The sequence below is a fragment of the Myotis brandtii genome, unplaced genomic scaffold (assembly GCF_000412655.1).
Source record: "Myotis brandtii unplaced genomic scaffold, ASM41265v1 scaffold257, whole genome shotgun sequence".
NCBI classification, from domain to species: domain Eukaryota; kingdom Metazoa; phylum Chordata; class Mammalia; order Chiroptera; family Vespertilionidae; genus Myotis; species Myotis brandtii.
Genome location: NW_005359757.1, coordinates 553,074 through 574,172, shown reverse-complemented (window position 1 = coordinate 574,172; position 21,099 = coordinate 553,074). Strand labels below are relative to the sequence as shown.

Below are 21,099 nucleotides of genomic sequence, written 5' to 3'. Positions count from 1 at the left end.
CAGGGGGCCAGACGGAGAGTCTTTCTCAAGAGGAAAGGCTTCACTGGTGCCCAGGCTCTGCCAGCCTTTTATTCAATTTTAGATATGCATATTGCCCTTAGTCAGGCCAGCAATTCCGGTAGCAGACAGACTATCTTAAAGGTCAGTAAATATTAGTAAAGATTTACTTTGAGACTATTAGGTCAGGAAATTGCTTGAGCCACCATTGTCTTGACTAAACAATTGGTGCATAGCTTTGGCCCTTGCCAAAGCTCAAGGTCCATCAGCCTTCTGGGTTCCTTGTTTACACATTCCTGATAATGTAGACAATGGGTTGCTTCCAGCACTGCTGGACACTGTACTAGCTTGTGTATTGTCCTGGAACCTCCTTCATCAGCCACCTCTGTGAATGGAAAGTGGAAGAATATCCTCAAGCTAGCAAGGACCTGGGCAAAGGGAGTCTGGAGTACTTGTGTATCTGGTTAGGGGCTGTGATAGATGAGGAGGTGGCCTGTGGCAGGCAGGGAGCCGAGCATTTTATGTGCTCTTCATGGGGTTCTCCCCATAGTCCCAGGAGCTGGCTCTCTCGTCATGCCCAGTTTCTAGGTTGCAGTGGTCACCTGACAGAAATTATAGTGAGAAAAGGCCCGGGTGGAAAATCTATGCAAGAACCTTGTGACTGAGGTCTTGACCCCACAGAAGCAGAAACGTGAAGACTCATGAGACCACACCTCTGCAGGTGTGAGCACCTTCTGTGTGCTGGGACTGTGCTGAGGCCGGGGTGGGGGAGATGTACAGAGGGGAATCTAAACAGGGCTGCTTGCTTTCAGGTTGATCAGTGTCATGAGGAAAGAAGCCATGCATCAGACAGTCCCACACATACAAGGGAGTGAGCAAGTGGCAAGCCCTCCTGGGGGCTCCGGAGGACACCCCAAAGGAAATGACTGAGAGTGCAGTGATTGGTAGGACTAGCCAGGTGGCCAACACTCCAGGATGAGGAAGAGCACGTGCCGAGGCCCAGTGGAGTGAAGGAGGTGGGACAGTTGGGGAATGAAAAAGTTGCTATAGCCTTTAGAAGTTGTGACTCTAGACAGGTCAGGAACCCCATGCCTGGCACTGCAGAAGCTAATGGGGAGATGCAGGCCCAGTAGATCCCTTCCCCAGGGGGCTATGGAATGGGGAAGCAGCCTCGAGTCATTGTGTCAGCATAGCACAAAATGCCAACATAGTAACGACTGGGCAGTTTTCTCTCATGTAAAGAAGTCTGGATTATCTGTGATTAGGGAGGGCCCTGTTGCCATCTTTCTGCTCCATCGCCCTCCTGTGGCTTCCAATCTCCAGGCGACACCTGAGGGGGTGTGGCCATCACATGTGCATTTGTGGATGTGAAAGTCATTGAAAATGATGTCAGGGATGTAGTGGTACCAGCAGTGAGTGGGACTAAAATCTTCAATGAAGACCACAGTGATGGGGAGGAGGCAGACAACTGCCTAAGAGGGGTGATGGGGTGCTGTCTAGGTACAGCACTTCCATCTTCTCAGATGGGCAGCCCACCCCCTGGACCTTCAATATGATGACCCTTCCTCTTGGAATCTCCCCTCCTCTGTCCTTGCCCTAGGCCACCTGCAGCCTGTCTACCCAGCACTCAACTTCCATGATGACATGGAGTAGCAAAGGGAGCAGCTGTAACATCAGGATCCAGGGAGCCTGTAGTATCACCATGGAAACCCCTGGACTAAGGACCTACACCACATAACCAAGAGCCTGTCCCTTGCTTGCTCTGGGACCCTCTTACTCCATGCTCCACTTGTGAAATAAAGACTACATTGAGATGAACAAGAATAGATCCAGAGACAAATGGTAGGGGAGGGGGTGTTAGAGAGCAACCAAATATGTATGCATGCATATTAGCATAACCAGTGGACACAGACACTGGGGCGGTGAGGGATTGCCCGGGTTGGGAATGGCTGGGGGAGGGGGGTCAATTAGGGGAAAAGGAGAAATATGTAAAACTTTAGACAATAAAAAAAGAGACTACATTGAGAGAGAGGGGTTCAGGTGCTGCAGGGGGCAAAGCCTGGCACTGGTCCCTGTGAAAGCTGCCGGCACCTGTGCATGGGGGGCGTGAGGGGATGTGGAGCAGGCCCTCTGACTCGGGGTGTCGTGGCTATAAAAGCCCCAGGTAAAGGCCCAAGGCCATAATGAGCAGAGAGATGGCGTGCCCGCTGCAGGTCCTCCTGCTAGTCACTTCGATCTCCCCCTTGTCATGTGTTTCCCTGGATGGCATACCACTTGCTCACTCCCTTGTGCTATACCTTTGTGTTGGCACCCACCTTCCTGCTCCTCTCTGGTCCAAGTCTGAGCTTCATCCCGTTCTGTGGCCAGCCTGGCTAGGCTATTTACCCTGGCACTCCCATTAGGCCAGAGGGGGCGGATACAGGAGTGCCAGTGGACCCTTACCAAACAGGAGAGGCCCCTGAGACCTCCAACCGAATGCCCTGCCCTTTACACCACACTCAGCAGAGGGTAGCTTGGCACTATACCTGCAACTCGTCTCAACCTTGGACTGCTTCCAGACCCCAAATCCGAGATCTCCTTGGACTTCCATTTCCACCAAGGGCAGCCGCTGACCAACAGTGAGAGTGTCCTGGATCCCTGCCCACCTCCAGGGACTCAGTGTACTCAACCCAGTCCAGGGCAACCACAGAACTGCAATCCAAGCTTCATGTGCCCAGGTTCACCTGGGAACCTTCAAGGGCTGCCCCTTGGATTCCTCCTTGGTGTTTTGTTCCACAGAGTGCAGCCACTTACAACAATGAGAGTGCCCTGGACCTCAGCTCACCTCCATATGATCTCTCAGTAGACTCAAAACCCAGTTGAGGGCCCCTGCAGAACAGCACTCACAGGGTCCTGTGACCCGGTGCACTTAAGAACCTTAAGAGCAAGGTGTTCCACTTGGACGTCCCCCCCACTGAGGGCAGTCGACGACTCCTGCTGCCCAACTTCCTGGGACCAACTTGAGCCTAATGTCCTAGTGGCATATCACCTGGGGGGCCTTTGATAAGGACCAGGCCTTCCTGGACATGCCACTAGTTGAGGCGGGGGACTGGGAGCAAGATCTGAAGGAAACCCAGGCCCTGAGCACAGAGGGGTCCCTGGCTGAGCTCCTCCAGGCCAAAGACAGGCACTGTGCCCTGGAGCAGGATGGGGAGACATTACAATAGCAGGCCTAGCAGTGGCCAGATCCATGCTCTGGAGCAGCGGTTGCTGACTGCTGGTCCGAGGACCACTGGTGGTCCCTGAGGTCCGAAAGGTTGGCGACCGCTGCTCTGGAGAACTTGTATGGGCAGGTGCAGGGGCTCCTGGAAGATTTCGGACAGGCCTAAACGGGCAGGGGTGACATCCCTGGGCACTCCCACCCTAGAACAACACAGAAAGGGAGCTGCATGGAATGTGGGTTAACCTGGGGTGGAGATAGTGTGAACCAGCAAGACACCATATTCACACATATTTTTATTATTTTTAATAAAAATTACTGTTCACTCATAATTTTATTATTCCACCACAAATTAAATCCTCATTTTGACATTTTGAAGTTACATTGTTAGGGGCTTAACTACTTTTTCTGTTGTATCTACAGCATTGGGAATGTTTTAAGGTAGCATATTAGTATTTGTGCAACAATCATGATATTTATTCAATTTTTGACCAATGCCATATGTCAACTGTGGATGCCAGAGTCAAGCTGAGGGGATGGGTTGGAGAAGCCCAGATCCCCTCATGGTAAGAAATGCCTCTCCCACATCCGGAGTTACCCTGCCTTCTCAGAGACCCCAGGCCATCCATGCCCCATACTGCAGCCCTGCTTCTCAGTGGACTCTCTGGAAGCAATGCCTCAACATGTTCCTGTTCTTCACTTGGTCCCACGTCTTCCATCTTCCATCTGCCCGCAGGGTTATTCTCTCCTTTATGTCTAACCTTTCTGGAAGCTGTGTCATTTCCCATCATATGCTTGTCCCCAGCCAGCTCTGCAGTCACTGCAGCCCAGCCTGGCCTCCTGGGCTCCAGCCAAACACCCACTGTCAGACGGGTTTGCTACACTACAGTGGCAGTCATACTGTCATATAAATGCATGAAGTCAATATCTGTTCACCTTAAACTCACACAATATTGTATGTCAAATATTTTTCAATTTTTAAAAAAGTGGCCGGTTCTGTGAACCTAGAGAGAAGACTTGATGTTTGCCTGAAAGCTCAAGTTACAGGTTCTGATTAGGGAAAGTACCTTCAAATAAATTCAGGATTTATTTTTATTGGCCACTTAGAATGCAAAGCATTTCATTTGTAAACTGCTGAAATCTGAAAACATGATAACCCAGGTTAAATAAGATAGTCTCTCAAAGCTGTGTGTGCTCATTTCAAGCTCAGTTTTTCTGCTTGATGTACAAAAACAATTTTCTAAGACTCTAGGAAGGAACACTACTGATCTGTGGTTTGATGAACTGTTCAACCTCCGTTACATCTCTTGTTATTTTCTTGGTAAGGGTTTACAGAAATTGTAGAATAGCTTCCTTTTTCTAGTCTCACATCAATATTCTGGTTCCAGATGTCTCCTGAAAGGCACTTACCACACATGGACTCCATCCTCACCCTTCTCACCTTCACACACTTCCGAAATTGGTGTGGACATGAGCACCGTGCTGTGTCTTCACCATCAGGAAGAAGGCTGTAAGTGCTGCTGATGACCCTGATGAACTCACCCAGGTTGACAGGATCAGGCACAAGGAACTTGGTTTGTCCAGGACAGGAAGCTGCTTTTCCTTGTGTAATTCTGTTATCACCGGATTGTGCTAGGACGCTGGATGGCCTGGGAGGCAGGGTGGAGGTGGGCAGCCAAGGGTTGTGCAGTGGTGGGGAAAGGTGTGATGGCCACCATAAGGAGGAGGTATCTTAAGACCTACAAACGAAGCAGACGAGTCCATATAACAGGATTTATGATAGGGTCATTTATATTGGGTTGGAGCACAATAAATGACTCAGCAGTCTGTGCAGATTATTCTCTGCTAGCAGACCCCTGTTACAGTACTTAAAAATAGTACTGCCGAAGCCGGTTTGGCTCAGTGGATAGAGCGTCGCCCTGCGGACTGAAGGGTCCCAGGTTCGATTCCGGTCAAGGGCATGACCTACAAACGAAGCAGACGAGTCCATCTATTATAACAGGATTTATGATAAGGTCATTTATATTGGGTTGGAGCACAATAAATGACTCAGCAGTCTGTGCAGATATTCTCTGCTAGCAGACCCCTGTTACAGTACTTAAAAAAAGTACTAACTTGGGTGCTAATGACTGACAAGACAAAGAATGCAGTAGCACCAGGGGACGTACTCCCTGGTGGTCTTGTGATAGATGATTGTTTATAACCGTCATATAAGTGGATCAAATCAATATCTGTTCACCTTAAACTCACACAATATTGTATGTTAAATATTTTTCAGTTTTTTAAAAAGTGGCTGGTTCTGTGAACCTAGAGAGAAGACTTGATGTTTGCCTGAAAGCTCAAGTTACAGGTTCTGATTAGGGAAAGTACCTTCAAATAAATTCAGGATTTATTTTTATTGGCCACTTAGAATGCAAAGCATTTCATTTGTAAACTGCTGAAATCTGAAAACATGTTACCGGTTACCGGTTTGATATTTATTTTGTCAGGGCATTCAATTTTTAACCCATGCCAAATGTCAACTGTGGACCCTGGGTATTGCTAACAAAAATATTTATGGCTGCATTTTAAGGAACTCGGATAATCAGAATAATCATCAACAAGGAAGCTCGCTAAGGACAGTGAGGTTGGTCAAAGGACTCAGAATGAAACTTAAAAAATGAAATGAAGTTAGTTTTGTTCACATCGACATCAATCATTCCACCTCTGACATCTTTGCGGCCCACACAATCTTATCTGCCTGTCTTCCTCGGAGTCCCTAGGGCCAGATATCAGGAGGTGGTCTGCATGCTTAAAGCACAGCAGTAATACAAGCAGCAATAGGAGCAGAGTAAGCCTCCTGGGCATAAGACAATCCCCAGAGCAGCCAAATCCCATCTCCCAGGGAGAGAAGCAAGCCAGCGACTAAATGAGTCCACCAAGGAAATCTGATCAGCCTTATTCATAGCATTTTTCCTATGGGATAAGAGGTCAGTAGTGTTAGATTCATAAGAAAGTATATAGGTACATTCTTGTTTAATGAGCGCACAGGTCCTGCTTGTGCTGTAGTGAGAATATGTAAAGCCATTCTATTTTGCAAAACCTCATTTTTCCTTTGCCCTGTTTCTTGGTTGGTTCCGTAAGAAAATGCTCTGTCTAGAATCATTTCAGGCAGTTGCTGTGAACTTAGGCAAGGCTTGAATTTCTAGCTTTGTACTAACACTGGTTTATTGGGGTGAGACAATGCAAACAGGCCACTCCTTCCAAGACAGACTGTGAGTCCCCTGGGACTTTAAAGCAGCTAAGTTTTTTTTTTGGTAAAGTCTCATAAATTTTCCTTGGTCAGGTAGGGAAGCCCAATGTGCAGTGACCAGTCTATCCATAAGGGAGATAAGGCCATATATGTGTGCCACATATCCAGATACCTTCTTTGGGAGTCACAGGGGCACCTGCCTTTAAAGATTTGTTTTCTTTTTCTGTCCACTGAGTATCTAAAACCTTGTGCGTTATTTGACAAGTAATGGATGGGAGCCACCACATGTGCCTATGTGTGGTGTGGTTCATCCCACGGAGCAAACACAGCCAGTCCATTGTAGTCATACACAACGTCTAGGCTCAGATTCCAGCAGGGTCAGTGGGGACCATGTACCTGATTGACTGGCAAGAATACTGTATCCAACCTGGGGGAAGTTGCCAGCCAACCCGCATTCAAGTGTCCCCTCCCTTGGTTCAATGTCTCAAGGAGCTCTGAATAGTAGTGGACGTGGCCCCTTTTCAGCTCTGGTGGTAAGGCATCAGGCCGTAGCTTTCTAATGGATGTGATCAGTGGAACATCTCGTGTAACAGTTCCCAAGCATTGGTAGGGAGAGAACCCCATGCTGGCATCTGCCAAATTTATTTTCCTAACTGCCTTGGCAATGACCTTTGCCTGCTTGTGTAAGGTGGAAGATTGCAAAAAGGCAGGTAGCTATGCTTTTAAAATACCATGCTTTTTTGGGCATGGGGACAATACCTTCTTTCATTCATGGGGCATCTCTTGTGGGGGCTCTTACAGTAGGGGCTGCAGTGGTCTTGTAAAAATTGATCCTAGAATGGCATGTAACACATTGCCCAAGGAACTTGTGGAGAGAGCTCTGTGCTGTTGCAAATATGCACGCCATTTCTGCGGGTATAGGCTGGGACAACAGCTGAAGTGGGTCTTGTAAATCAGGGGTCCTCAAACTTTTTAAACAGGGGGCCAGTTCACTGTCACTCAGACCGTTGGAGGGCCGGACTATAGTTTAAAAAACAACAACTATGAACAAATTCCTATGCACACTGCACATATCTTATTTTGAAGTAAAAAAACAAAATGGGAACAAATACAATATTTGTATTTGCCTGTGGCCCGCGGGCCGTAGTTTGAGGACCCCTGTTGTAAATAATTTTTCTCTCCACCCCTTAATTGGGAGTGATGTTCTTAAGTAAATGGCTGCTTTCTGAGGTGTAACTGATCTCTGCCCCATTGTATAGTTGGGACCAAAATCCAAGGGGCATTTGCTCCTTTTGCTGTTGGTGTCAGAATGCCCAGCCCATGCCTTCTGGGGTCACTGAAACATCTAATTCAGATGGTGACCACTCCTGTGAGATTCCCAAGAGCTTTAATCTGTTTGACCAGCTCTTGGTTTCATTGATCGTTTGTATTTTTTTTAGACTATTTTGTTTATTTCTGCTCTAATTTTTATTATTTCCTTACTTCTGTTCACTTTGGGCTTTGTTTGTTGTTCTTTTTCTCATCCCTTTAGGTGTAAGGTTAGGTTATTATTTGAAAATTTTCTTTCTTTCTTTTTTTTTTTGAGGCAGGCTTGTATTGCTATAAATTTTTCTCTTAGGATTGCTTAGTTGTGTCCCATAGATTTTGGATTGTTGTGTTTTTATTTTCATTTGTCTCAAGGTATCTTTTGATTTCTTCCTTGATCTTATTGTTAACCCATTCATTGTTCAGTAAAATGTTATTTAGTCTCCATGTCTTTGTGTGTTTTTCAGTTTTCTTCTTGTAATTGATTTCTAGTTTTATTACCATTGTGGTTGGGAAAATGCTTGATACGATTTCAGTCTTTTGAAATGTATTGATGTTTGTTTTGTGGCCTAATACATAGTCTATCCTGGAAAATGTTCCCTCTGCGCTTGGAAAGAATGTATATTCTGTTGCTTTGGGCTAAAAAGCTCTAAAAATATCAATTAAGTTCATCTTGTCGGATGTGTAATTTAAGGTCACTGATTTTTTGTTTATTTTCTGTCTGGAAGATCTATCTATTGATAGCAATGGGGTGTTAAAGTTCCCTACAATAACTGTATTATTGTCCAATTTTTAATTTATATATTTAGGTGCTCCTATGTTGGGTACATAAATGTTTATAAGGGTTATATCCTCTTGTTGGATTGATCTCTTTATCACTATAAAATGTCCTTTGTAAAAAAAAAATGTCCTTTGTCTCTTACAACCTTTGTTTAAAAGTCTATTTTGTTTGATATGAGTATTGGTACTGTAGCTTTTTTTTTTTTCTCATTCCTATTTGCATGAAATAGTGAAATCCAGTTGAAAATATCTGCATGTAAGTGTAAAATCTGGTCCATCACCTGTTTTGATATAGCCCAAGAGGTAAGAATCTATATACATAAAACTCTAAGCGACCATTACGACTGAATGACCAGAACGACTGGTCGACCAGTTGCTATGATGTGCACTGACCACCTGGGGGCAGACGCTCAATGCAGGAACTTCCCCCTGGTGGTCAGTGCGCTCCCATAGACAACCTCCCGCGGCTGGCCAACCTCCCGCGGCTGGCCAACCTCCCACGATCCCTTACCCTGGCTGGCCAGCCCCGATCACCCAGATCAGAACCTCCCGTGGCCCCTCCCCCTGGCTGGCCAACCTCCTGTGGCCCTTACCCCCCCAGCCAGCCGGCCCCAATTGGCCCCAATCGGCCCCAATCGGGACTGGGTGAGATGCCCTGATCGGCCCCAATTGCCGGCCATGCCGAGGGACCCCACCCGTGCACAAATTTGTGCACCAGGCCTCTAGTGATTTATAAAGATGAACATTTGCAATAGAAAGGGAACATTAACTTTGAAGTATTGCCCTGCAAAGAATTCCATTAGACCTGTAATAAAAATTGTGTTCAGTTATTATTATATTTTGAATTTCAAAAGTAAAAGTTTTGTGGAAGAAAATGAGAGTTAAGATAATACAGAGTCCAAGAAGATCATTAAAAATTCTCTTGTGTTTTGGGAGTAATTTTAGCTTGTGTGGGATTATTTTTATCTTGTAAAGTACTTTGAAGTGGTTTGACATGGATGGGGAGCCCGGCCTTAAGTGTTTTGTAACAGGTAATATTAGCTGTTGAGAAGAGTAATTTTTGGTTTTGCTTTGTTGTTACTGTTTTGTTTTTTGTTTTTTGGTCTTTTTTCCCCCCTCTTGCAATTTAACTCAGCTGTTTCATGGGTTAAGTACTAAAAAGGTTATGCAGCAATTTGAAATGTATATGTGTGGGAGATTTGTCCTACAGCTTTTGAATATTGTGTTCCCATTTTTTATTCTTTTTTCCTCTTTGCTTTTTAGTTTTAGAAGTTTCTGTGGACATAGCCTCAAGCTCAGAGGTTCTTTCCTCAGCTGAGCCCTTTATAGTGTTTTTGAGCTCTGGCATTTCTTTTAACTTTTATTTTAAAGACATTATATCTTGGGGAAGTTTTATGCTTGCAACGAAATAGAGAGGAAGTGTTTTGTGCCAGTCTCAGTTTTTGATAATCAGTGTTGTGGCTGGACTGGCCCTTGTGGTTCTTAGGATTGCAGGACACAGCAATAACCATCATGAAACTTAGAAAAAAAGAACAAGGTTTATTACTCATAAGTCCCAGAAGAGAGGGATACATTGTATGTCAGGCCCCATACGGTGAGGCTGTGAGTAGAGAAAGAGAGGGACTGTGGACCTGGAGTTCTACTTTTATTGGTGTTAAGGGTGGGGACCTGGCGTCTAGCACTTTTTATTGGTGAATGCAAAACATAAGAATGAGAATTTAAAGTGTGGAAAGAGGAAAAGAAGTGGCCCAAATAGTCAGTTTTCTAGATCAAAGACTGGGGCTGGGGAGAGGCAGAGCTGCCTGGCTCTTTATCTAGTTGTGTGTGTGTGTGTGTGAGTGTGTGTGTGTGTGAGTGAGTGTGTGTGTGTGTGTGAGTGTGAGTGTGTGAGTGTGAGTGTGTGTGTGTGTGTGAGTGTGTGTGTGAGTGTGTGTGTGTGTGAGTGAGTGTGTGTGTGTGTGTGAGTGTGAGTGTGTGAGTGTGAGTGTGTGTGTGTGTGTGAGTGTGTGTGTGAGTGTGTGTGTGTGTGAGTGAGTGTGTGTGTGTGTGTGAGTGTGAGTGTGTGAGTGTGAGTGTGTGTGTGTGTGTGAGTGTGTGTGTGAGTGTGTGTGTGTGTGAGTGAGTGTGTGTGTGTGTGTGAGTGTGAGTGTGTGAGTGTGAGTGTGTGTGTGTGTGTGAGTGTGTGTGTGAGTGTGTGTGTGTGTGAGTGAGTGTGTGTGTGTGTGTGTGTGTGTTTAGATAGCCATCTTTGAAGTGGATGCCTCTTTAAAATGCCTGGTCAATTAAAGCTGAAGTTAGGCTCTTGTATTACAAAAAAGGAAAAGCCAACTGGCAGGGTTTACCCAACAGAAAGATGACAGATATTTCCCATATGCTCCCTGCCCCCATACATGCATAGCCTCCCCCATTATTATCATCATTTCTTTTTTCCAAGAATGAATCTACATTGATACATTATAATCATCCAAAGTCTATTGTTTACCTTAGAGTTCACTCCTGGTATTATACATTCTGTGGGTTTGGACAACTGATAATGACATGCTTCAATCATTATAATGTCATACAGAGTATTTTGCCCACCCTAAAAATCCTCTCTGCTCTGTCTAGTATTTCTTTTTTACTCTTTCTTGGAATTTCCATTTTTCTTTTTACATTGCCCATCTGTTTTTGCATGTTGTCTGATTTTTCCATTAGAGCCCCTAGCACAAGCAGGTCAAACTCAAAGGCTAACATGGGCCAAATAAACAAGACATGCGGCCCACGGGCTGTGAGTTTGACATGCTTGCCTTAGCATATGAATCATTGTTGCTTTAAGTATCTGATCTGATTATTCCAACATCCCTTCTGTATCTGAATCTGTTTCTCATGCTTGATATGTCTTTCCAATCTGTGTTTTTTTGCCTTTTAGTATATCTCATAATTTTTTATTGAAAGCTGGACAGGATGTACTGGGGAAACTCCTACAAATAGGCTTTTAGTGGAGTGGTGGTAAGGTGTGGGGGAGGCGAAGCATTTTCGAATCCTGTGATTAAGTCTCAGTCAGTTAGTGAGCCTGTGCCTCTGGACTGTGAACTTAAAAGTGCTTCTTAGCCCTCCCCACGCGCCTTAAGTTGGACAGAATGGTTAGAATGGTCTGGAGTTGGGTATGTCCCTCATCCTAGTTTGGTTAGGCTCTGATAAAACCCCAGTGGGTTAGCCTCTGGTAAAATAGTTTCTCTTGAGGTCAGGCCTTGTTAAGAACAGAGTGCTCTGGTACATTTCAGAATGATACCTATTCACGTCTATTGGAAGCACTGGGGGGATTTTTTCTCCAATATTTACTTTTGAATCTGATTGAGCTCCTGGAGGTAAATCTCACAAAAGTGTGGGGATCCCTCTATGACTGTTCCTTTTTGATTTCACTGTGTTACAATAACATAGCCCTGTAAAACTAGTGAGCTTTGCTCTTTGAAACAGTGTCATCCCACGTAGGTTTATTAAAATTTAAACGGAAGTAGAGATTTATTTGGTTGACTATAAGGAGATGTATTGCAGCGATGGTTTCTGATTTTGTGTTTTTCTTTTCAGTATTTGGACCGTGAGACTGCCACATTCATTGACAGCAGCGGACAGTTTGTTTCCTCTCAGGTGACAGGGACTAGCCGGAACCCTTACTGCGGCTACGAACATCAGACTCTGTCCAGGCAGGAGCGCGCGGAGGAGGACTCCTTGCTGACCGCCTTACAGAGGCAGATCCCTGACGTGGGCCCTGTCCCCTTTGTGAAGAGCAGTGACCCTTCTTCCAGCTACTTTGTCATCTTGAACTCTGCAGACTTCTTCAAGGTGGGAAGCCAGCTAGAGGTGCTGGTTCACGTACAGGATTTTCAGAGACAGCCCAAGAAGTATGGTGGAGACTACCTGCAGGCCAGAATCCACTCCCCGAAGCTGCAGGCAGGGGCTGTGGGCAGAGTGGTGGACTACCAGAATGGCTTTTACAAGGTCTTCTTTACTTTGCTCTGGCCAGGCAAAGTTACAGTGTCGGTCTCTCTGGTCCACCCCAGTGAAGGGATCAGAGTTCTTCAGCACCTACAGGAAGAGAAACCAGACAGGGTCTATTTCAAGAGTCTCTTTCGTTCAGGAAGAATTTCTGAAACTACTGAGTGCAACGTGTGTCTGCCTCGGCTCCTGCCCCTGTGTAACTTTACAGACCTGTACACGGGCGAGCCCTGGTTCTGCTTCAAGCCAAAGAAGCTTCCTTGCAGCAGCAGAATCAACCATTTCAAAGGCGGCTACCAGAAGGGCCTCCTGACCGCTGCTGAGAGTGCTTTCTTCCAGAGGTACATGCGTCTTGTCCTGGGTCGGGGGGTGCGGGGTGGGGGGGGAGGATCTAACAGTCTTTTTTCACTGTCTGTGTCCCACTTAGGAGACATTGTCATACTGGGAGGCTTTCTTGTTTTGATTATGTGCTACTTAACATCCTCTAGACTTGGCCCAGTTCAGGAGAGGTGGTGAATAAGAAAGTAAACACAGATTTATGCTTTGTGATTGTTTTTTTAAAAGTGAAGCTTAGCATTTATTTTGGTTCAAATTAAAGACCTTTTACCCTTGAATTTTCATTTTTTTATCCTCATATCTGTGTTTCATTTCAGAACTATGTAGCACATCTGTAGCTCTATAAGCAAGATCATTAATTAACAGAACATATACAAATCATCCAAGAACAGGGCTGATAAGAGGTCTTATAGTCAGGCCAATGTTTTAGCTTCATTGTCTGGTAAACTAAAATAACTCTAAAATAACTTTTTTAAAGCTTTTTAAAAATCTTCACCCAAGGATATGTGTTCTTTATAAATTGATTTTTAGAGAGAGGAAGGGGGGAGAGAGAGAAAGAGAGAGAAACATCAATGTGAGAGGGAAACATTGATCAGTTGCCTCCCACAGGCTCCCCTGCCTGGATCGAACCTGCAACTTAGAAATGTGTCCTGACCAGGAATCGAACCCGCAGCCTTTCAGTGTATGGGATGATGCTCCAACCAACTGAGCCACTGGCCAGAGCTAAACTAAAATAATTTTAAGTGACTAAAATACCAGTTGTTAAAATCATATAAACATTTATTAATAGGAAGAAGACTATGAATATAGCAACATTGCTGGGTTAATTTAATGATGAGCATGGGAAGCCAGGAAATACCACAGCAAACTATATATTTTAAGTTAACAGTTTTATCTTCTTGAACGTAAGTATAAAACTCTTTTAGCATAATGATCAATATATGTACTAATGTGCAGAATGGAATGCACATTAGTATGAATTAAACTTTCTATTTTCTTCAACATTCCATGTAATGCTGAAAAAAATAATATTTCTAAGATATAAAAAGTTAATAAAAGCTACATGGTCAAAAGTACAATTATTTGAAAGAACAAAATGTTTTTTTTAAAATTATTAATGAAACATATACTTTTTAAACATTCTTTGGTAGAGAGAGATTTTTGTTGATTACATTGGGCACACTGAAAAATATATTTTATGTCCAGTCATTACTTAATGTGGTAAAATTTACTACCGTAAGGGATGTGGTCTACAGGAGCTTCTTCTGGAGTCTGCTCTGCTCCTAACAGTTTACCCACACAGTTGATGGACTCATGCTATGCTTTTAGAAGGCCAGCAGAGGGAGCACTACTCAATGTATTTATTGTACTGGCTTTGAGAAGCGCAAAAGGACTTTAGCTTTAGTTTTAATCCTGTGTTCGATCTCAGGCATGCTATTTATTGATGACTATGAACAAATTATTTTATTTCTGTGCACTTTTTGTCTATGAATGAAAACTGCTCATTTATGAGTTGTGTTGTCAGTCTACTTAGTGGCCTAACAGAGGAGAAAGCATAGCTAATAATTTACTTGGATTCCAGGTGAGAGAAAGGTTAGAGAATGAAATTTGTGTCAAATTTAAAATATGTCTAACATAAATCCTACCACTAAGACAAACAAACAAACACAAAAACAGCTGTGAATCTAGAAGGATAAAATAATATCTGTCCCTGCCCTTTCTTGAAAATCCTGGATGAGGCTGGCTAATGGCACTTTGTAGTAGAATTATTAAGAAATTCTACTTGCCCTAGCGGGTTTGGCTCAGTGGATAGAGCATCAGCCTGTGGACTGAAGAGTCCAGGGTTCGATTCCGGTCAAGGGCATATGCCTGGGTTGAGGGCTCAAACCCCAGTGGGGGTGTGCAGGAGATAGCCGATCAATGATTCTTTCTCATCATTGATCTTCCTGTCTCTCTCCCTCTCCCTTCCTCTCTGAAATCAATAAAAATATATTAAAAAAAGAGAAATTCTTCTTACCTGGGATTTTGCTGGAAAAACTATTTGAGGTGACATAAGTTTTTAGAAGCCGAATATTTGACAGAGTCCTGATACCAATTTTATTCTTTGCATTGTTTACTCTGTTAAAATTCTGAAACTTTGTACCAGGCTAACTGAAAGAGAAAGAGAAAGATTGAAATTGATCACTTGAAAGATCTTTGTGTATACTGTTTTGAACTTGTGGCCTGAATATGGTGAGCTGATACCCATTTTTACTTCTTTTCTTGGTGGCTCATAATGTTGCTTAATTCAGAAAGGATTAAGAAGCTTAATCTTGTTCTCAGGGTTCTTAAATGATGGATAAATAAGGTGATCTAATGCTTGTTTTTCACTCTTAAGGAAAAAAAAGTATTGGTTTTGGAAAAAAAAACAAACAATACTTTGCTTAGAAGATACTATTAATACAAGGGAAAATCTTTTGAAAAAATGAAATTATCACATACAAAGCTTCCCTTTATTTTAGCATGATTTATAATTCTTTTCTTTTTTACTTTGTATTAAAAAAAACTTCAAATCTTTAAAAACTCTGCAAGAATAATAACAATGAGCACCCTTATATCTTTAACTTAGATTCATCATTGTTAATGTTTTACCACAAATGCTATCCATCTCTTTCCCTCTGTATGTGTGTGTATATGTGTGTGTCTGTGTATAATTTTTCCACCCAGACCATTTGAGAGTAAGTGGAAAACATCATGGCACTGAACCCCATGAGTATGCATCTCTAGGAACATGGACTTTCTCCAACATATAACCATAACACAGTTATCATACTTTGGACATTTATCATTGATATGATATTATTTAATATGTAGCCCATATCCAAGTTTCTGCAGTTGTCCCAATAATATGCTTCATAGCTACCTTTTTTATTTTAACTAATTGAGTCAATGTTTACACACAATGTGTTTAATTATCTCTTTAATCTCCTTTAATCCAGAAGAGGTCTCCAGTTTATTTGTTTTTTACAGTGTTAAGAATTTTGATCTCACTATTTTGTAGAATGTCCCTTAATTTGGATTTGCTGCTTTATTGTTTCTCTATGACTAGAGTGAGTTAAACATTTTTACAGGAAAATTGCAGAGGTAAAGTTTTCTTTGTTTCCTTCCCTTAAAGTTCTAAATTCATGAGCGCAGTTTATGTGTGCCCTTTTAAAAGTTGTATGCTCTCTTAAGTGTCAATTATTTAACCTATGAAATTTTGTTATTCTCTAATGTAGCCCCCTATACTTCCTTAATTGTTATTTTGTCTCTCTCCCCCATTAAATGTCATTTCCATAAAGGAGGAGATGCTGTGGAGTTTGTTTACTATTATATACCTGACATCTAGGAGTGCCTGGCATATAGTAAAGTTTAGGCATTATTGAAGAACAAATCTCTTTTGAATTGACTTTTGATGAAACAAAAAAATCATTACTGCAAGTTCCCATATCAAGAGTTTGGAAAGTTAGCATTTTATTTTATTTTAAATATATTTTATTGATTTTTTTATAGAGAGGAAGGGAGAGGGATAGAGAGTTAGAAACATCGATGAGAGAGAAACATCGATCAGCTGCCTCCTGCACACCCCCCACTGGGGATGTGCCCGCAACCAAGGTACATGCCCTTGACCAGAATTGAACCTGGATCCTTCGGTCCGCAGGCTGATGCTCTATCCACCGAGCCAAACCGGTCAAGGCAGCATTTTATTTTTTTTAATTTGTTTTTGGTTTAAGTGTAAAAAACCTAATTATTGTGACCCAGTTTCTGGAAGAGTTCACCTGGTTTTCAATATTTTTCTCTTGGGCTCTGGTCTCTCCCACTTTTCACACAGCCCTCCATCAAATATTTTCTAAGCACAGACTCTAGTCCAGGGCCTGTGCTAGTAGGTACTGAAAACAAAAGGTTAGGGAGACACAATCCGTGTCTTCAAAGAGTTTATGTTTTAGTAAGGGGAACAGACCCTAAAGAGCCATAGTAATGATGAACAAAGTACTGCATGAGCACATGTCTGGGGCCAAGAGCCTACAGTAGGACTCATCTCAGTTCTAGGCAAGGCCGAAGGAATCTGGCATGTGACTTAACTGCTGCACAGGCTTGCAGCCTGAGAACTAGGGACTAAGTAGTGACAACATAGATATTCTCATCAGTGTGAGCCTTCTCCGAGTCTGAGGGTAGTAAGCAATTCAGACCAGAATTTGTCATTTTGGAAGTTTGGGTTAAGAGCTAAGCAATGAAAAATTAATCTATTTAATTCCTATCCAGATTATAAGACCTGTTTATTTCTGGAGACCTAGTTACTAATGATTAATTGTGTTGATTAATATTTATGAGACTATTTCATCTTAATGAGCCTCTATGAAATCATATCCATTTTTTTAATTTGTAAATAAAGATACATATTGGAAAATAACTATTCCTGAATCTAAGTCTGTACTCTTTTTATTCCCCTTAAAGTGGTGTCAATATAAAAATGCCAATCAACTCCAGCGGACCTGATTGGGTGACTGTAGTTCCCAGGAGAATAAAAGGTAAAAAGGAATGAGCTCTATGATTTGTTGCTTTTCTTGCTAAGTGGGTTGAAGCTCTGTAGTTTCACTGATGTTACAAAGCCCTTCCCTCCCTTTAATGTGACATGGTTACTTCTGAGCACAATAGAAAATACTGAAAGAGCTGTTAGATTAAAGTAAATCAGACCTTATGTGCATAATCTTGGCTTTTGCTATTTATACTCATGTAAAAGTTGTCTTTTCCCCACTCCCCTCTCTCTTTGGCTTCTTAAGAGCCTTTAGAACTGTTCTGTCCATTATGGTAGGTATTAGCCATATGTGGCTATTTAAATGTAAATTAATTAAAATTAAATAAAAATTTAAAATTAATTCTTTTTAAATTTAATTTTTTACTTAATTTTATTTCTTTCCACTTATCCCCTTATACCCTCCTCCGCCTCCCCCCAACACACACTCACCACACTTGTCCATGTCCATGAGTTCTTTAAAAAAAAATTAATTCCTGAGTCACACATGCTCAATAGCCACATCTTCCAGAGAGAGCGTGACTCTGCTGACACCTTGGTTTTGGCCCAGTGGTAACTGATTTTGAACATCTGGCCTCCAAAACTGAAAGAGAATAACTTTATGGTGTTTTAAGTCACTGAATTTGTGGTAATTTGTTACAGCAGCCACAGGAAACTAATGCAGAGACTACATACACATTCTGTTTCTGCCTACACTTTCACCCACTGACTTTAGATTCATCAGTAGATCTTGCATGTGGCAGTTATTTCTGTGGTGTTCTAATGATTGCTATATATCTCATTCTTAAGACATTTGTTAATTGGTATTTTTCCTTCTTTCCCATTGATTTGTCAATATAAACTCATGATTATTTATTTCACTCTTTGGGTTATAATTCAGTTCAATATTTTTTTGTTCAAAATATTTTGGCAATCGGGAACTTTTTTGGTTTGGCTTCTGTGTCCTTTTGACATGCTCTTATCATTTTTTTGTTTGTTTTTTGATGATTTCCTTCCCAGGTACAACAAGATATTTCAGGCCCATCTTGTATTTTTTTTGTCCTGGTCTGAGAAGAGTTCACAAAAAGAGTTTCTTCTTTTATTATTTCACTTATGAACCCTATATTTTGGAAGGGTTCTTTTCCCCTATGAAATTTTGTTATTTATGTACTAGAGGCCCAGTGCACGATTGAAATCGCTCACGAGGAGGTCGCCTTCTCTCTGGGATTAGTCTCTTCCATGCTTCTGTGTTTCTGGATCTATTTTGTTCATTAGTTTATTTTGTTCATTAGATTCCATATATGAGTGAGATCATATGATACATATCTTTCTCTGACTGGCTTATTTCACTTAGCATGATACTGTCCAGGTCCCTCCATGCTGTCTCAAAGGGTAAGAGATACTTCTTTTTTTTACTGCTGTACAGTATTCCATGGTGTAAATGTATCACAGCTTTTTTTATTCACTCATCTACTGATGGGCACTTGGGCTGTTTCCAGATCTTAGCTATTGTAAATTGTGCTGCTATGAACCTAGGGGTACATTTTTTCTGATTGGTGTTCTGGGTTTCTTAGCTTATATTACTAAAAGTGGGATCACTGGGTCAAATTGGGAGTTCCATATTTAATTTTTTGAGGTAACTCCATACTGTTTTCCACAGTGGCTACACTTGTCTGCATTCCCACCAGCAGTGTACTAGGGTTCACTTTACTCCACATCCTCACCAGCACTTGTCATTTGTTGATTTGTTGATGATAGCCATTCTGACAGGTGTGAGATGTTACCTCATTGCCATTTTAATTTGCATCTCTCTGGTGATCAGTGATTTTGAGCATTTTTTCATATGTCTCTTGGCCATCTGTATGTCCACTTTGGAGAAGTGTCACACTATTTAGGTCCTTTGCCCATTTTTAAATTGGATTGTGTGTCTTCCTTTTGTTAAGTTGTGTGAGTTCCTTTTATATTTGGATATTAACCCTTTATCAGATGTATTTTGCCAGATATGTTCTCCCATACAGTGGGGCTCCCTTTTCATTATGTTGATGGTTTATTTTTCTGTGCAGAAGCTTTTTATTTTGATGTAGTCCCATTTGTTTATTTTCTCCTTAGTTTCCTTTGCCCTAGGAGATGTATCCCCAAACATATTGCTACGAGAGATGTCTGAGATTTTGCTGCCTATGGTTTGTTCTAGGATTTTTATGGTTTCATGACTTACATTTAAGTCTTTTATCCATTTTTAGTTTATTTTTGTGTATGGTGTAAGTTGGTGGTCTAGTTTCATTTTTTTGCATGTATCTGTCCAATTTTGGCAACACAATTTATTGAAGAGACTGTCTTTACTTCATTGTATGTTCTTGCCTCCTTTGTCAAATATTAATTGAGCGTGATGTCTTTGGTCAATTTCTGGGTTCTCTGTTTTGTTCCATTAACCTATATGCCTGTTCTTGTGCCAGTACCAGGCTATTTTGATTGCATTGGCTTTGTAGTATAACTTGATATCTGTTATTGAGATCCCTCCAACTTTGTTCTTCTTTCTCAACATTGCTACAGCTATTTGGGGTCTTTTTTGATTCCATATACATTTTTGGAGTGTTTGTTGTAGTTCTTGAAATATGCCGTTGGTATTTTAATAGGGATTTCATTGAATCTATAGATTGCTTTGAGTTGTATGGATGTTTTAATTTTACTAATCCGGGAACCAGGGCTTTTGTTTGCTGGGAGTTTTTTATTCCTGTTTCAATTTCACCAGTTGTTATTGGCCTATTCTGGTTTTCTGATTCTTCCTGATTCAGTTTTGGGAGATTGTAATTTTCTAGCAATTTGTCCGTTTCATCCACATTGTCTTGTTGGCATATAGTTGTTCATAGTATTTATATTCGTACAATCCTTTGTATTTCTGTGGTGTCAGTGGTTACTTCACCACTTTCATTTCTAATTTTATTTATTTGAGTCCTCTTTGTTTCTTGATGAGTTTGGCTAAGGGTTCATCAATCTTGTTGATCTTTTCAAAGAACCAGCTCTTGGTTTCATTGTATTTTGTATTGTTTTTTCAGCCTCCGTGCCATTTACTTCTGCTCGAGTCTTTATTATTTTCTCCTTCATACTTACTCTGGGCTTTTCTTGGTGTTCTCCTTCTAATTCTTTAAGTTGTAGGGTTAAATAGTTTTTTATTAGTTTTTCTTGTTTTTTAGGATAGGCCTGTAGTGCTATTAACTTCCCTCTTAAAGACTGCCTTTGCTGTGTCCTAGAGATTTTGTGATGAATGTTCATTTTCATTTGTTTCCAGGAAGTTTTTTTATTTCTTTCTTTATCTCATTGGTAACCCATTCATTGTTTTTGAGTGTTTTTACTGTAGTTGATTTCTAATTTTATTCCATTGTGATCTGAGAAGATGTTTGATATGATTTCATTCTTCTTGAACTTGTAGAGACTTTTTTGGTGTCCTAACATGTGGTCTGTCTCTGAGAATGTCCTATATGCACTTGAGAAGAATGTATATTCTGCAGATTTGGGGTGAAATGTTCTATAAATGTCAATTAAATCCATCTGATCCAGTGTGTCATTTAGAGTCACTGTTGCCTTGTTAAATTTTGTTTGAAAGATCTCTCCATTGAAGTCAGCAGGGTGTTAAATTCCTCTACTACAGTGGTTCTCAACCTTGGCTGTGCATTAGAATCACCTGGGAATCTTTTTAAAATCCTCATTTCTGGGCCTCATCCTCCGGAAATTCTGTTTCTTTGTTAC

The 21,099-nt window shown here is 41.7% G+C and overlaps 1 protein-coding gene across 2 annotated transcripts in view; it reads left to right on the top strand.

Moving 5' to 3' along the window:
- Positions 1-21,099, top strand: part of NXPE3 (neurexophilin and PC-esterase domain family, member 3) — a 71,568-nt gene that overhangs the window by 40,228 nt on the left and 10,241 nt on the right. For both annotated transcript variants that reach the window (XM_005867968.1, XM_005867967.1), the window contains 2 exons: positions 12,081-12,829; positions 17,298-17,371. In XM_005867968.1, coding sequence (XP_005868030.1) covers positions 12,081-12,829; positions 17,298-17,371 — 823 coding nt within the window. The remainder of the gene's footprint in view (positions 1-12,080; positions 12,830-17,297; positions 17,372-21,099) is intronic.